General features: G+C 33.7%; 2 protein-coding genes across 2 annotated transcripts in view; one reads left to right on the top strand and one right to left on the bottom strand.

Moving 5' to 3' along the window:
- LOC104724779 lies at nucleotides 819-5,027 on the top strand. Its single transcript, XM_010443331.2, has 7 exons — nucleotides 819-1,371; nucleotides 1,460-1,546; nucleotides 1,636-1,848; nucleotides 2,176-2,340; nucleotides 2,867-2,920; nucleotides 3,018-3,164; nucleotides 4,640-5,027. The coding sequence occupies exons 1-7, from the start codon at nucleotides 1,147-1,149 to the stop codon at nucleotides 5,015-5,017; spliced, it is 1,269 nt and encodes a 422-aa protein (XP_010441633.1). The 5' UTR covers nucleotides 819-1,146; the 3' UTR covers nucleotides 5,018-5,027.
- LOC104724766 (short-chain dehydrogenase TIC 32, chloroplastic-like) overlaps nucleotides 13,642-16,277 on the bottom strand; it is a 3,899-nt gene continuing 1,263 nt past the window's right edge. Inside the window, exons 2-8 of the mRNA XM_010443322.2 lie at nucleotides 15,382-15,613; nucleotides 15,164-15,243; nucleotides 14,929-15,082; nucleotides 14,741-14,819; nucleotides 14,559-14,646; nucleotides 14,396-14,451; nucleotides 13,642-13,958 (exon numbers count right to left, since the gene is read on the bottom strand). Of these exons, the coding sequence (XP_010441624.1) occupies nucleotides 13,749-13,958; nucleotides 14,396-14,451; nucleotides 14,559-14,646; nucleotides 14,741-14,819; nucleotides 14,929-15,082; nucleotides 15,164-15,243; nucleotides 15,382-15,613 (899 nt within the window). The 3' untranslated portion in view covers nucleotides 13,642-13,748. The remainder of the gene's footprint in view (nucleotides 13,959-14,395; nucleotides 14,452-14,558; nucleotides 14,647-14,740; nucleotides 14,820-14,928; nucleotides 15,083-15,163; nucleotides 15,244-15,381; nucleotides 15,614-16,277) is intronic.

The following is a 16,277-nucleotide window of genomic DNA, read 5'->3' as shown; positions in this document are numbered from 1 at the left end:
TGCTAGTATAATTTTTCGGAAAGTGTATTTGCTTAGATATATTAAAAACACCATTCTCTTCATTTAGAAAATTGAATTAAACCTCCTGCCCTACTACCTAAGCACGTGTTCTTCCACTAAAGACGGCTTCGTTTCTACATACTTATTTTTTGTAAGTATATATACCAAAGTTTCTCTTTAAAATAATACTAATGTACAATCCTGGCCTGAAAGCATAAATACAGATTTCAAATTTGTACATCGACGTTTGCTCACATTATGGTAAAGCGGCTTGAACAACCAAAACACACATTTTTTTTTGTTACACTTTTGTTTTTTCGTTCGAACACTTTCTTCTATCTGATGTGCGGAATTATGAGTTTTCAATTGTCTTTTTGAACTAAAAAAATTGATAACGAATGCAATAACCATCTTTTATATATCACTTATATTACCGAGTCTAAACTCAAATTATAACATGATAGCTAGCGTTACTATTAGACTGCTTCAATAATTTCCAGCATACTTAAGAGTTAAGATGATGAAATAGAGCTTGAAGCCTTGAACCTTAGTCTTTCTTAGTATAGAGATAGATTCATGTCCCATCCTCGTCATGTTTGTAAGATGATAATCATTGGAGTATTAACTTATCACCATCTAAGTGAAGTAAAAAATATGGTTAAGTGGACATGAGGTTATGGGTAAAAAACGTGGGAAAAGGCAAAAAGCAAAAGGGCCACCTTCTAAGCACTCTCTCTTGAATGGTAATTCGTGCCTGTCAAAGCTTAGACTCTGTCGGAAACACAACCCCAAAGCCACTTACTTCACCTCTTTCTCTCTCTTTTATTATTTATCTATTTATTTTAAAACTAAGAGAGGGAGAGAGAGATAAAGTGTGAGATTCTACAAACCCCAAGAAACCCCCTAAAAAAAAGAGGAAATAAAATCAAAGTGAAAACAACATTAGTAGTTTTTTGTTTGCTTGCTCTCTGTTTTGCTCTGTCTAGGACATTGGGATTAAACTAACTTCTCATTCTCATATTCCACCTTCTTCTACTACTACTACTTCTTCTTTGTTCTTGTGTGCTAAAACAAATCAAGAAAGCACAAGGAGACAAATAAACCTATCCATTTCATTACCAAACAAGCCGTACACATTCTTTAGTTATGGCTTCTTCTTCTTCATTTTCTTCTTCAACTACTTCAACTATCACATCAAAATTTATTTGGTTTCTGCTTCTTCTCTCTCTTCAACTACACTTGTTACACGGATCGGCTATTCATGATCTTAAAAACCAAACTTCATTCAGACCCGATAGAGAGATTCGGAAGCTTAGGAGAGTGGAAGCATATCTCAACAAAATCAACAAACCTTCCATCAAAACAATCCACGTAACCAAACATAATCTTTCATCGAATTTGTTTTTCTTGTTTTTTTTTCCTCATTGATGAGAACATTTTTGTTATTGTGAAACTGCAGAGCCCAGATGGAGATGTAATAGAATGTGTTTTGTCTCATTTGCAACCAGCATTTGATCATCCTCAGCTACAAGGCCAGAAACCACTAGTAATGATCAATCTCTCTTTCACTTTACTTCTTTTATACATGACTTTAGAAAAAAACAAAGAAGTGATTCTATTAATGGAAACATGCAGGATTCACCAGACCTGTCAACAAGAAGAAATGAAACAACAGATGAGGAAAGTTTTAATCAGTTATGGAGTATGTCCGGTGAAAGCTGTCCAGTTGGGTCAATACCAATGAGAAAAACAACAAAGAATGATGTCTTGAGAGCAAATTCACTACGACGGTTTGGTCGGAAACTGAGGAGACCCATCAGACGAGATTCCTCCGGAGGTGGTCACGAGGTAACTTCTTCTTCACCTCTCGTATCTTATCGTACGAATCGATCATGCGGGAGAATAATAATGTTTTCTTATGCTTTACTTTAACTTTTTGGTTGTTGTTCAATAAAGCATATTATTCTCCAAAAAAAGATATCTAAAGCATAAAATAAAATGATTCGATCGAGAAGGAGAAATACTACAAAAGAGTCTTCGTTCAACTGATTTCTTGATATTGAAGATAAAGTGTGAACTTAAGAGTTACTTTTAAGGTGTAAAAATGCATAGTATAGTATATATACTATATGGTATTTTATACCATTAATAGAGATTATATTTACGTACATGCAGCATGCGGTAGTGTTTGTAAACGGAGAACAATACTATGGAGCTAAAGCAAGCATCAACGTTTGGGCGCCACGTGTGCCCGATGCTTATGAGTTCAGTTTATCTCAGATTTGGCTCATCTCTGGATCCTTTGGTCATGACCTAAACACCATTGAAGCTGGCTGGCAGGTACAATCTTTTTAAAAAAAATATAAAACATAGTTTATTTTACAAGTGCTTTTTGGAAAAAGAATGAATTATTTTGTTAATTCGTATCACTAGTTTAATATTTACCGAATAATACTTTATCGCTAGAGAATCAACCTTGCTAGAAGTTAGATTTCGAGTCTTTATTTACATTTTCGTTTTGCTTTTATAGAGAAAGTGCGTATCATATTAAACACAATAGTTTTTTGTTAGTATTATAAACACAAATGCCAAATAAAAACAAAAATATAATAGTTTTACATCATTCTTTTCGTGTTTGACGTTTACGTTTATGTATTACAAAAACACAAAGATTAGCTTTCGAATCAATCAGGAACTTAATTAGTCAACCTTCTAAATATCTAAACAGAGAACCAGCAGACAAATCAACTAGTACTATACAGTAATGACCAGCAAAAAGAAGTGTGGTGGGGATATATAGAGATAGGGTCCAATTAATAATTAGGTTGGTGGTTACTGATTACATAGCATTTTGATCTTTTTGCAGGTTAGTCCTGAGCTTTATGGAGATAATTATCCAAGATTCTTCACATATTGGACGGTAATAAGACCAGTCTCCACTTTTTTTTTAACTTTTTTTTAATAATTATTTTAATATCATGGAACAGAAATTGAGTTGAAAATTTTGGAAAAAGCAGACTGATGCATACCAAGCAACTGGGTGCTACAACTTACTCTGCTCTGGATTCGTACAAACCAACAATAAAATTGCAATTGGTGCAGCGATTTCCCCGAGGTCCTCTTATAATGGAAGACAGTTTGATATCGGTTTAATGATTTGGAAGGTCAGTCTTCTTTTTTTCTTCCATTTATTTCCCCACTTCTAACCATATATTATACCATATTCAATTCATAAACAAGGACACAAATTTCCTGAAAACTTAAAATACTACAATTTGTACGTACTTGATATTGGTCAAACCACATAAAACAAAAACTCATATCAGCATTTTTGATGAAAATTATGGTGGAATCATTAGTACGTGTGCATGTGGTCTATGAATCTACCGATGAAACTTCGAAATTTTTCAAATTAATGGGAATGTGTAATTTAGCGCATTAATAGGTGTTCTGTTCTTCTTTTCTTTCTAGATTATTAAGAAGAAGAAGCTGACACACACACTAGTATAAAAAGTTAAAAACAGTTATGTGTAATTAATGCTTAGGCAATTAATATGATTGCTTCAAACTTAAGATTTCTTTTAGATAAGTCCACCAACACAAAATATTGCATTTTAAAGTGTAAAAGACCGACATGTAAAGTCAATAACGCACTTGATACGCTACGCAGATGTGTACCATTTTTAAAAAAAATCAACCGACACAATTAACATGATAAAGCTTATTCCAAAAAAAAATTGTGTATAGATATTAATGGAAAGTGAATATATAAATATGAATATAGTTGTTATACGCCATAGTGAAATGTAAGACTTTATTTAATGTTATGCCTACATAATTTATTTCTCTCAAGAATAACTTGAAAACCAATCATTATGGTGAGATATAATTTGTACTTAGACATAGCTCTCATGTCACAAAAAGAACTCACGTAATCATATATTTGACCTAATATGACTCATCAAAGAATCGAATGAAAATCACCCCGAGCTTAGTTATTACAACGTGTGCCACTATAACTTCTTGGAGAAACAATAAAGAAATCAACCAACCTCGAATTTCATAAACTGATCTAATAAAAGAAAGATGGCTTTCAGCTTTTTCGAAACATTGTTAATAAATAAAAGAGGTTGGATTTGGTAAAGAGCATTAAATTTGAGGATATGAAATTGATGACGGAAACTTTCACTGCACATGTAGTAAAAGCAAATCTTTAATGTACATCTACTAGAAACCTGTACGCGCAAATTTAGCTGACCTCAAAAATATGAAACATCAGTTTATGTGGTGCAACTCAAATGAAGCTGGTTATAAGAAACTATATAATGACGGATTAATAATTAGTGTTTAGCTAAATCTATTGACGTTTTGATGTAATAACAAAAGGTTTTGTAGTCTTTGATTGTTTGATTGTCTTTACGTTTGGTTGTATATGTAATACGTATTTTTTTGGCAGAGTAACTGACAACCATTACTTTTAAAAACTATAATTGCAACAGCCAAACACAAACATGGTGTAAACATTTCCAATAGAGAGATTCTGCTTGCGTTCACAATTTACAAAACTTTTTTCATCTATACTATACTCTTATTTCTCGCCTTGAACTTAACCATGGTATTGCCAATTAACATAATGTAGGATCCAAAACATGGTCACTGGTGGCTTGAGCTAGGAAATGGACTTCTTGTGGGATATTGGCCGGCCTTCTTGTTTAGCCACATGAGGAGTCATGCAAGTATGGTACAATTTGGAGGGGAAGTTGTGAACAGCCGATCAAGCGGTGCTCACACTGGAACGCAGATGGGAAGTGGCCATTTTGCAAATGAAGGATTTGAGAAAGCTGCCTACTTTAGAAACTTACAAGTCGTTGATTGGGACAACAATCTCTTGCCTCTGAAGAATCTCCATGTCTTGGCCGATCATCCGGCTTGTTATGATATCAGACAAGGCAAAAACAATGTATGGGGGACTTATTTTTACTATGGAGGACCTGGTCGGAACCCTAGGTGTCCTTGACTCACCCAAAAAAAAAAAATTATATTTTGTGTGAATTAATGTTATTTTTGTTACTAAGATTTTTTATTTCTTCTTAGATTGTTTTTTTTTTTTGGTTTTAGTAAGGCTGTTATTTAAACATATTAACAAGCCGTGTATGGTCCCTACTGTATTTTTAACGTGATGAATAGATAATTTTCTATACATAAATTTTTGTTAATGTAGTAATTATACTATATGAATTTTATCAAATTGTTCGTTTTAATATTGCTCAAATTCGGAAACTACAAATTGTTCTTTCCCATAGCTATTCAGGAATGTACTTAGAAACAAAAGAAAAGACACAGAACTGATAAAAAACGTTTATAAATGCGAATCAAACCGAAGAAACGGAACAGAGATAAAAAATAACTAGGACTAGGACGATGACGGTGGGTTTGGAACTTTGGATATAGGTTAATTAGTTTATTCATGGGCTCATTTACGTTTCGGACCTAAACTAAAAAGAGTCCAAGGACAATGAGTTTCACGGTGACATGTGGGTTAATTTTATATATTTTGGTGAAAATCAAATACAAATCTATCATTATATAATATTATTCTATAAAATTATAATTTTTAAATCTCTAAAATGTTTAATTTATTATTAACACCGAATTTTCATTTTTCTTTTTACTGGTGTATTATTATTGTTATTATTATTTCGACAAAATGAAATTTTCTTCACTTGGTAAATCAGAATACAAATTGTTTATCATCCAATTTGGAGGATTGAAACTGTCAGCGTAAAAACAAGAATAATTCGTACCCATTTGAGCAAGGTTACGAGCAAATTGATTATGTTATGAACCTTAGCCTTTGTTACATATCTAGTAATAGGACCCATAGTTAGTTAGCTAAAAATAGGAGAGTGTAAAGTTTAACCTTCTTTTAACCCAAGTCTCTTGCTAGAGAATTAGGTTAATGTTGGAAGGTGATTTTTATTTGTGTATTAGAGACCTATTTATAGATCTCTTTACAACCTATCTAACTCTTAATTAAAAGTAAAATTACCAAAACCATGTTCTAATAAGAAAAGAAAACATAATAACTTTGAAACTAAGAAGCTTCTCATTCCTTCTTCTTCCTCCTATGATATGTGATGTCATAGCGTATATCAGATTATTACTAAGGGCATTTAACCATTTAACAAGCCTTTCCCCACGAACAAATTCAATAGTCCTTGTCGGGCCATCCCAAATAACTCGACCAAGGGCATTTAACCAGCATATACCAAGGACCACGTCAAATCCACTTAATGGAATTGCAAAACAATTTGTTTTAAACTTGTATCCCTGTACCTCCATTGGAAACCCCTTACACAACCCATCCATTGGACATTTTCCACCATCAGCCAAAGCAACTACCCTTCCAGGCTTTCGTATCATTGGAACTCCCAACTTTGCAGCCACACTACTCTTGATGAAGTTGTGAGTGCTGCCCGTATCCATAAAATTCATCCTCTAACCCCTGCAATATCTGCGATCACTTTAAAAGCACTTTCAGTTTGTTCACCTTTCATGGCATTTATTGAGAGCTCCAACTCTACTTCTTCTAAAGGTTCATCTTCTTATTTTGCCCCATCCCATACCAGATCAATGTGAAATAGAATTGATTGACATTTATGTCCTGGTGCATAAAGTTCGTCGCAGTTGAAACAAAGCCCTCTCGCCTTCCTTTCAGCCATTTCAGAAAGCATAAGCTTCTTCCTAACCTGTTTTGGAGGATTGAGTTTGGTTGGAGTATGCTTTTTGCTTTTCTCAAGTTGAGGGACCAGACTTCCCGTCGTTCCAAGCTTAGAAAATAGAATGGCATATCTTGTCGTGGGAGTTGAGTGTCCTCCAAGTGTACGCACACATCTATCACCGGCTATCTTATATTCATTTTCTCTCGCATACTGCATAGCTTCAAAGATTGTCTCAGGCCGCAAATACTCAACTTCCTTGCGTAAGCAGTCCGTTACTCCTGCACAAAACTACCACAACTGTTGATCTCCTGACAACCTTGTTTGCCTACCTAGGCATTCTTCAAACTGGTTGCAATATTCTTCAACAGTTCCAATATGTCGTAAATTGCACAATTCGCCAACTGGGTTTACCGCATCTGGTTTTCCGAATCTACTCTTACAAATATTTTTAAACTCGATCCAACTGAACTTATGTGTAACCAACCTTCGCAAGTTATTGTTCCAGTGATATGCTTGACCTGTGAGGACAAACATAACCTGTCGAACCCGAGCATCATTATGATAAATTCGTTGATATTCAAAACAATTCTCACACTTTTGTAACCATTCCACGCGTTAGTAGTTCCATCGTAGGGTGGAAACTCTATCTTTGTTGTTGGTAGAGTAAAACCACCACTTCTTCCTCCTCGGAAATCATCATCTCTTCCACCCTCTCCTTGTTCTCGTAAACCCCCTTCCCAATAGTTAGAGTAAGTTCCATCTCCAATTGGTCATACTGCCGTACTGCCCAATCTCCTCCACCATCTGCTCGGCAATGCCCTCTCTCATTACCCATCGAGCGTGCTGGCTAAGGTCCACTGGAATAGGAATTTCTCTTTTCACCTCTGGTTATACCTTCGTTTCTTGAATTTTGAAGGCCTTTTCACCTGGAAACATAACCTTCTTCCCCTAGTGCTTGAGACCGACGAACAACCGTCGTTAGTGCCTCCAAGCTCACAGTTTTTGATGTTTCACCAGCATGTGTACTCTCTCTAACCCTCTCTTGTTCTCTGTGACTATTTCCATCCAGAGCCTGAGGTGAATTACGTTCTACCTCCTTTCCCGTAGCAACCGATTCAAGTGCAACTAGAGCTGTTTCCAAAGCTTCTTGTTGAGCAGTTGATGTCTCCTGCAGTTCACCGATGGTGGCTTATAACGGAGACAAATTCTCGTTAAACTCCTTCCTCATGGCCGCCATCTCTGTTGTGTGCTCATCCAAAGCTTTTGAGACTTTTGTGAGAATTGTTGCAATGTTATCAGAGTCTCCATCGAATCAGACCGCTCTGATATCAAATTGTTATGAACCTTAGCCTTTGTTACAGATTTAGTAATAGGACCGTCGTTAGTTAGCTAGAAAACAGGGGAGCATAAAGCTTAAGCTTCCTTTAATCCAAGTCTCTTGCTAGAGAATTAGGTCAATATTGGAAGTTGATTCTTATTGATGTATTAGAGACCTATCTATAGATCTCTTTACAAACAACCTAACTCTTAATTAAAAGTAAAATTACCAAAACCATGTTCTAATAAGAAAACGAAACATAATAACTTTGAAACTAAGAAGCTTCTCATTCCTTCTTCTTCCTCCTAAAATACGTGATGCCATAGCGTATATCAGATTATTACAATGCTTTACATAAATGATAAAACTTCCAAAAACCTGTGAAGCCTATAACTTCCAGCAATAGACGCGTCAGATAATCCAGTGTTTAAATTGTTGATTAAAATTTGGTAATCTTCTTCGAATTGTACTTTGGTAAAACCCTAAATCCACAATTGTTGCATTGCCGAAAGTAGGGCCAGCGCTTCTACCTCCAATGGTGATCTTGTAATGTTAAGATTGGACGAACCCCAAGCCTTTGCAGTACCTTCAGGATCTTGTATGACCCAACCACCAAAGGTTTTATTTGTATTAACATCAAAATTTGCATCAAAATTACATTTTAAATATGGTAAAAGAGGGCATAACCAAGTGGACGAACTAGTTGTGCGGTTGTCACTCTTGCCAGCACAAGGGTGATGGTTCGCATTGACCTCTAACCACTCCTTTACATCAGCTTTCGGTTGCATAGCAACTCATGAAAGACTGATTCTGGTTTTATTAAAAACGAGATTATTTCTTGCTCGCCAAATTTGCCATAGAAGCCAAGAATGTACTAACTTGTGTTCAGCAGAGACTCAATTGGTATGTTGAAGTGTTAAAATGTGTGAAATATTTTCTTCGATATCTTATGACGAAAGCTGAGTGATTGTTAGAGGTATAATTGAAATACGCCAAGTCATACCAAAAATGGGCATGTAAATAAACAGTGATTGATTGTTTCCTCCAACCTATCACAAAGTTGGCAAAGTGGGTTTAAACGCATACCTCTAGTATTTAACCGAGACATAGTACTCAAGGCTCTAAATAAAACACCCAATAGAAAATGTTTTAATTTTTGGGATTCTTGGTAGTTTCCATATAGTTGTTTTCACAGAGATAGAACCATGGAGAGGAAAAGGTCCAAGCTCAAGTTGTGTTGGATCATAAGTTGAGAACCAATATCCTGAACGAACAGTGTATTCTCCAGACTTATTGTAATGCCAAATAAGATGATCCATAGTGACCTGTTGTGAGAGATAAACTTATTTTAGGACCGTACGATCTTCATGGGTTATATTTGGTAGCATGGAATTATTCCACTCATGTTTGTATCTGGGACTGGAGAAACAAAATTCAAAGGCCGTCGCGGATGGCATGGAACCAAGTTAGCTGTGTTGATATTTATGGACTCTCCGTCACCAACTTGATAACAAGTATCCTTTTTATTCATTTCAAGACCGGTTAAAATTGATGACCATCCGTAAGATTGGTAACCTCTCAGTTTTGCATTTAAAATTGAGTCATCAGGTGAGCAAAGAGGGTGTTAGGATTTCAAATAATACACCATGCTTGTTTTGCCAGAAGGGTATCGTTAAATTTGGAGAGATCACGAAATCCTAAACCTCTTTAAATATTGTAGGTTTTCCCAAGCAATATCCAGGAGATACAATGCTTGGTTATGACTTATGAGTAAACCAAGACAAACATGAGCCATTATTTTCAATTATACCTGAAAATGAAAACCAAGTCCAATAAGGAAAACCCTTAAACTAAGATAACTAAAACGCACAATGACACGTCTCTAAACGTGGAAGCTTGCCGCATATATGACTATTTTATCATCGAACTTCATCAACATGTTTCCAGCTCGTCATCACCGTCTTGGTTACCGCCGGTTTGCATAATTTGTCAGCAAAAAGGAAACAAGACGGAATGGTATGGTAATCATATAAAAAAAGTAATTATTCTCAAACAGCAATGGATGTCCTCTAATTCCTACTGAGGATAAACCATTCAGTTCTTTTTTGTAGAATCACCTCCACAATACCATAAAATCATATTTTTTATCGAATTTAGATCCTTTTGCGCTGTTCTGAACTTTCAAGTCTTGATTGATTCGTTAGATCTTGAGATTTCTTCAAACTTAAACATTTAATTTGAAGCTCAATACTCCTTCAGCAGAGCACAACCCTTAAGAGATTTTATACTTCGAAATCAACTGCCCATATATTATCGCCATATGAGATTTTATGTTAAATTTTAGACAAAATATATTAAAAAAAAACATAACAAAAAAGAGAAAAAGCAGCAAAGATTAGCTGAAACTAAAGCCTGAGGAGACAAGAAAGTGAGTCTCTTGCTCTCGAGAAATAAGCCAACCACAGTTGTTAAACGTAGCCAGTCGATGTCGGAAGCTAAGCCAACTAATACTTTTGAGAGAGCAAGCGATGCCGGAAGATGAGCCAGCCAACTCCTCTGAGGGAGCAAGCGATACCGGAAAATGAGCCAAACAAACGCCGCTGAGAAAGCAAGTCCTCGCCGGAAAAACTCTAAAATTGCTTTCTCTCTCTCAAAGCTCTAGAAACTGTTTTACTTATGCAGAATTTTCATTTCAAATACAAAATATAATGAATTATAAAGTAAATCTAAAACTAAATTAATTACCTATGGTTTTTTATATTATGATATATTTTTATATTTTGATTTTTAATACATTGGCTTTTTATCGTGTAAAATAAATATACATAATTGATTACAATATCTAGTTAATTGATTATGAAATAGATAGTACATAATTAATTTTTAACTTTTATCTTTTATAATATTTAGTTACATAAATGATTACAAGTAAATATACATTTTTGAGTAAATCTTATTTGATAATTTTACTTATATTTTCTATTTATTTTTTATTATTAAACATTAAAAGACTTTAAAATAGGGACGGATGAATACAATTACAAGCTGATATGTATATCCATGTTTTTAAATTAAGACGCACCAAACACTTTACCTCTTAAAATATTTTTTAATAATAACATATATATAATATATCGTAGAAATATTTTGAAGTTTCTTCTCAACAACAAGACCAAAGTATAACTGCATAACAAAAAAAATAAACACAATTATGAGAAATCAATTCAAATAAAGATATTAATATCATATCATGTTAAAATTTACATCAAACAATGAAACAATAGTAGCTAAACTGGATCATAAATATATTTCCCAAACATCTCACACACATAGACTAGCTACTCATATTCCTACCATTTATTGAGTTTTCGTCTCTTTATTCATCTCTAAAATCTAAATCAATCACATTACGGCCCCGATTGGTAACAACTGTTATTTGTGGCTGTAGAGACTTTGACTGTAAAAATTTGGCTGTATAGAATTTGGCTGCAGAGACTTTGGCTTTAGATATTTTAACTGTTAAAATCTGATTGTTAAAAAAAAAATTTAAAGGCTGTGACTATAATATTATTAATAAAAAACTGTAAGAAAATACAAAGATGATGATAAAAATAATAAATTTGTGAAGAGAAATTGATGTCAAAAGAAAGAGAAAAAATGCTGATAATTAATCTATAAAAAAAGGTTTGTGTAAAATATATATATAAATTTATATAGAGTTTTTAATTATGATGGAGGAATAAATTTTTTTTTTTTAACTTGTTGGTTTTAAAGCGTCATTTTGGAGGCTTTAAAAAGTAAGGAAAATAAAGAAGAAAAAAAATAAAGTGGCGGTAGAAACTTTAAAATATAAAAAAGTCATTAAAGTTTGATTGGAAAAAAAAATGCTTTTAAGACTTTTAAATGATTTTAAAGTCTTAAAAATCTTCACCAATCAGGGCTTACACTTTTCACTCATAAATGGTACTGTATTTTACTATCAAGTCAACTTGAGTTTCATCTCATCTTCAATATTATTTAAATTTCCGATAATAATTTAAGTGTATTTATTTATCTAAAAAAATATCCTTCATATACAAAATATTTAAAACGGATTCAAAAACATAATCTACTTCTTTTTTTTTTTTTTGTCAACATAATCTACTTCTTCTTTTCTATACAATTTCTTAACCTAACTTTTTCAAAATATTTCATAACAACTATAATATGTATATATGTATTATATATTAATGAGATAATGTAATATCCACATGGATGTAAGCTTTTATGTGAGATCTATATATGTAAGGGTGTATATATCTATGTGGCTGAAGCTTCGTATTATATAGTATGAACAAGGAAAAAAAATACATTTTAAAAGGAAAGGGAAATTCTTAACGATTTGGATATGTATGGTCGTATATATGAAAGAGTCAAGAGCCATGTTCAAAAAATCGGCCGATTTGACCGATTCCACGCGCGTAATCGCTAGGCAGCAATGAGCCGTCGCGATTATAGCAGAATCGAAAAAAAAAATCAGCCAAAAAAAAAAACTTTGATTTTCTACTTAAATATGATGTTAAGTGGAGATCTACTATTTTTATGTCATATCCAAAAAAAAATATGATTAAATCTATAAAAACTGAGTTAAAAAAAGTTGGCTGCCATAGATTAGGGAATTGAACCCGTCACATTTGATTTTTCGATTAATCGCTAAGCCCTCCCTCACCGCCCGATTAACGCTAGCGAATTTTAAAACATAGGTGAAGACTGAGGAATGTTTATAGTTTTAAACCCCTAATCCGAGAGAGAATGTGCGCTTATCACTAATACCAATGTTCAGAAAAGGACTAAACTGTATGTGAGCGGTGATCCAACGCTATGAATGTTTTTTTTTTTTAGCATTTAGAATGTCTAATCAAGACCTAAGTGATTTATATGGTTTAGGCTTTAACAAAGGACTATCCGTGGGTTATACTTCCCCTAATGATTAGGTCCTGTATGCCTAAACCAACTATAAAATGTAATTTACGGATAGTCCCTCTTTCTGGATATTTAAATGGATCATAAACAAAGATCTATATATATAAGGGTGTCCAAAAACAATGTTTGTAAGGGTTATACTTAAAACGTATTGGCGTTTCAAACCCGTCTCGTTACCATTAGGCCACGAAGTGTATTTTTTGTTTTTTTCAACAGGTTTTATCAATGGACCAAAAAAATGTTATTTTACCACTATTTTCCGAAAATTTGACTTTGTCAGTAACACGTTTGAAGTAAACGACGATTATATTTCATCAGTAATTACCATCGGTGGGATGGTATCGACTATCTAGCAGATCATTGCCATATATACCGACGCGTCTTTCATAAAAAAATACCAACAAAATTATGTGGTAATTACAGACGAAATGGCCATTGGTAGCGTTAAGTAGTTAAATGGCATGGGAAATTCGTTCAAGTAGGTTTTGGTGGTGATGGCCTGATGGGTACCGGCAGGCGGCAGATATAACGCTATTCATCCACTGGTAAAGAAACGACATATAAGCTGTATTAATTGGCCAAGATTAGACTGAATAGAAATCATAGTTTATTTACGTATATATATGTTTCTCGAACACATAACGAGATCGCTCTTGTTAATAAAACACTGCTTTACAGAAATACAATGATAAATGGTCTTTAGCAACCAAAACAAAAACAAACAAACAAGGAGTTATTAAGATGATTTACAGGGGACATAAATTAGGAAAGTAATGTATTTGAGATTCATGCAAGTAATCATGGATTAAAGCACGGCTTTGGGTGCAGAGCTTGAAAGCCACAGACTCATCATTCGCCAAATCTGAGCAATTGGTCTCATTGCAGTCTGCGAAATACTTTCCACTTAAACCTTTGGCTTCGTTGCTCAATGCCACATAACATGTTGTCGCTGCGCCCTAATCCCATAGCACAAAAATTCAAGAGTTAGTAGTATATTTATTCAAAGGTGTATTTTATTTCAGTTTGTGCCATGTAATTTATGTATATGTATTGTCAATAATACAAATATGAGTCTATGCATGATTATTGATGATGACAAAACTTTATTGGTATGCAAAAGACAAAAAATATAAAAAAAGGAATCTAGTGTCAGAAAAAGAGAGTTAGCTTGTTGGGCTATAACTGTACTATTTAGACAAAAAGAAAAGCATATATGTTTNTCTCCTTCACCATTTCTGCTTTCTTCATATCTCTTACTGCCATCACTACTCTCACCCCTCTTTTTGCTAATACTCTCGCGGTTTCCGCACCGATCCCAGACGTTCCTCCTGTTGCATATCATTATGATCAGGGCCGGTACATAGGGCAATCAATTCAAGCAAAGGATTAGGACATCAAAAAAATTAGGGCAATTTTTTANCAGCTTCGAAGCTATCAAAAACAGAGAATCTGCATGCACACACCACATCATATTGTTTAGATTTTTTAATAAAAGTTTTACATATTAGATTCCTTTTGCACTTCTATATATATGCATAGTTAAAAGTTCTATTTACCTGTCAAAAGACCTTTGTGTGCTCTGATAATTCCGGTTTTAACGATCCCTGGATGGACTGCATTTATCGTCACGTTTGCATTCCTGTCCTGTAACCACGTTTTAGTTGTAAAAATTTCTAGTTATTACTACAGTGAAAAGGTTAAAAAAATAAGAGTGATGTATTAGTATTTTCAAATGTACCTTTAATTGCTTGGTCAACGCTTTGGCATGTAAAATTGTGGCCATCTTTGACTGAGCATAAGCCCTTGTCCCGTTATACCTACGATTACTCAACAAAAACTATTAACCACAACATAAATCTAATCATAAACATATTTTTTAGATAGTTCAATTTTATCGTAAAAATAGGGAATATGAATGTAAATTACCTTATAGGATGGAGTAATTTAGGGAAGGAGAAACAATCAGGCTTGACCCAATTGTGAATCACAGAGGAAAGGTTAATGATTCGTCCTTCAATTCCACTCTTCTCTGCCGTATCTATCATTTTCTTTATCAGCATCTCAGTTAATAAGTAATGTCCTGAAAAGTTATACTAACCATCATTAAATTTTTCTCACTCCACGTAAATATATTCATGTGTCACATGATTCACAAGATTACCTAAAAAGTTTGTAGCAAACGTTAGCTCAATCTTTTCTTCGGAAAATTCAAGATTTGGAGAGAAAACTCCTGCGTTGTTTCTGCAAAATTTCATTTTAAAGTTTTAGATGAAGATTGGAAATATTAATATATCATTGTGTTGTGTATATAAATATATTGGATTGGTACGTGCGTGCATGGGTGCATGCAGTAGCGAGTAGAGTGAATCTTTTACGTACATGAGAATGTTGAGGGGAAGATCTTGGGAAAGAAACTGTGAGCAGAATCTGGCAACGGAAGAGAGAGAGCTGAGATCAATCTCAAATAATTTAATGTCAGCTTCTGGATTCTCTCTCACTATTCTCTCCTTCACCATTTCTGCTTTCTTCATATCTCTTACTGCCATCACTACTCTCACCCCTCTTTTTGCTAATACTCTCGCGGTTTCCGCACCGATCCCAGACGTTCCTCCTGTTGCATATCATTATGATCAGGGCCGGTACATAGGGCAATCAATTCAAGCAAAGGATTAGGACATCAAAAAAATTAGGGCAATTTTTTATAAAATTATTATAGAGTTTTTATATATATCTAAAGATTTTTACAAAAATGTGGACTTTAATATAAGTGCAAATCATAGTTTTTGAGGTTAATTGTTAGTTTTAGTTTTGATTTTTTCCATTTTGAGGTTAATAGTTTGCTTTGTTAAACTATTAGATAAATCTTTTCATCAAAACTAATGTTTTGATTTTGGTTTGTGTTAATAAATTTTCAAAACACTAAACATAAAGTCTTATATACCATTAATTATAATTTTTTGGTAATATATAAAAGGGCATGTTTTTTAGTTCGGCATAGGGCACTAATAAATGTCGGACCGGCATTGATTATGATGAAACTTTACTATATATATAAAGTACATGAACAATGTCACATCTTATCAATTAGTTTCTAAATGGACGGTCTTGAATTTTCACATATACCATTCTAACATATGCAACTTATCACAAGTAAAAATAATACTCATCAAATTCAGATTTTAATTTGGTATGTATAGCGTATAATTAGTTTATCTACTACCTTTCATGTCTCTACTACTAGCCTTTTTGTTTTTTTTTTTTTTTTTTTTTTTTTT

The sequence above is a fragment of the Camelina sativa genome, chromosome 2 (genome assembly GCF_000633955.1).
Source record: "Camelina sativa cultivar DH55 chromosome 2, Cs, whole genome shotgun sequence".
Lineage (NCBI taxonomy): Eukaryota > Viridiplantae > Streptophyta > Magnoliopsida > Brassicales > Brassicaceae > Camelina > Camelina sativa.
The sequence above is the reverse complement of the archived record's forward strand: the minus strand, read 5'-3'. Positions and strand labels throughout refer to the sequence as shown.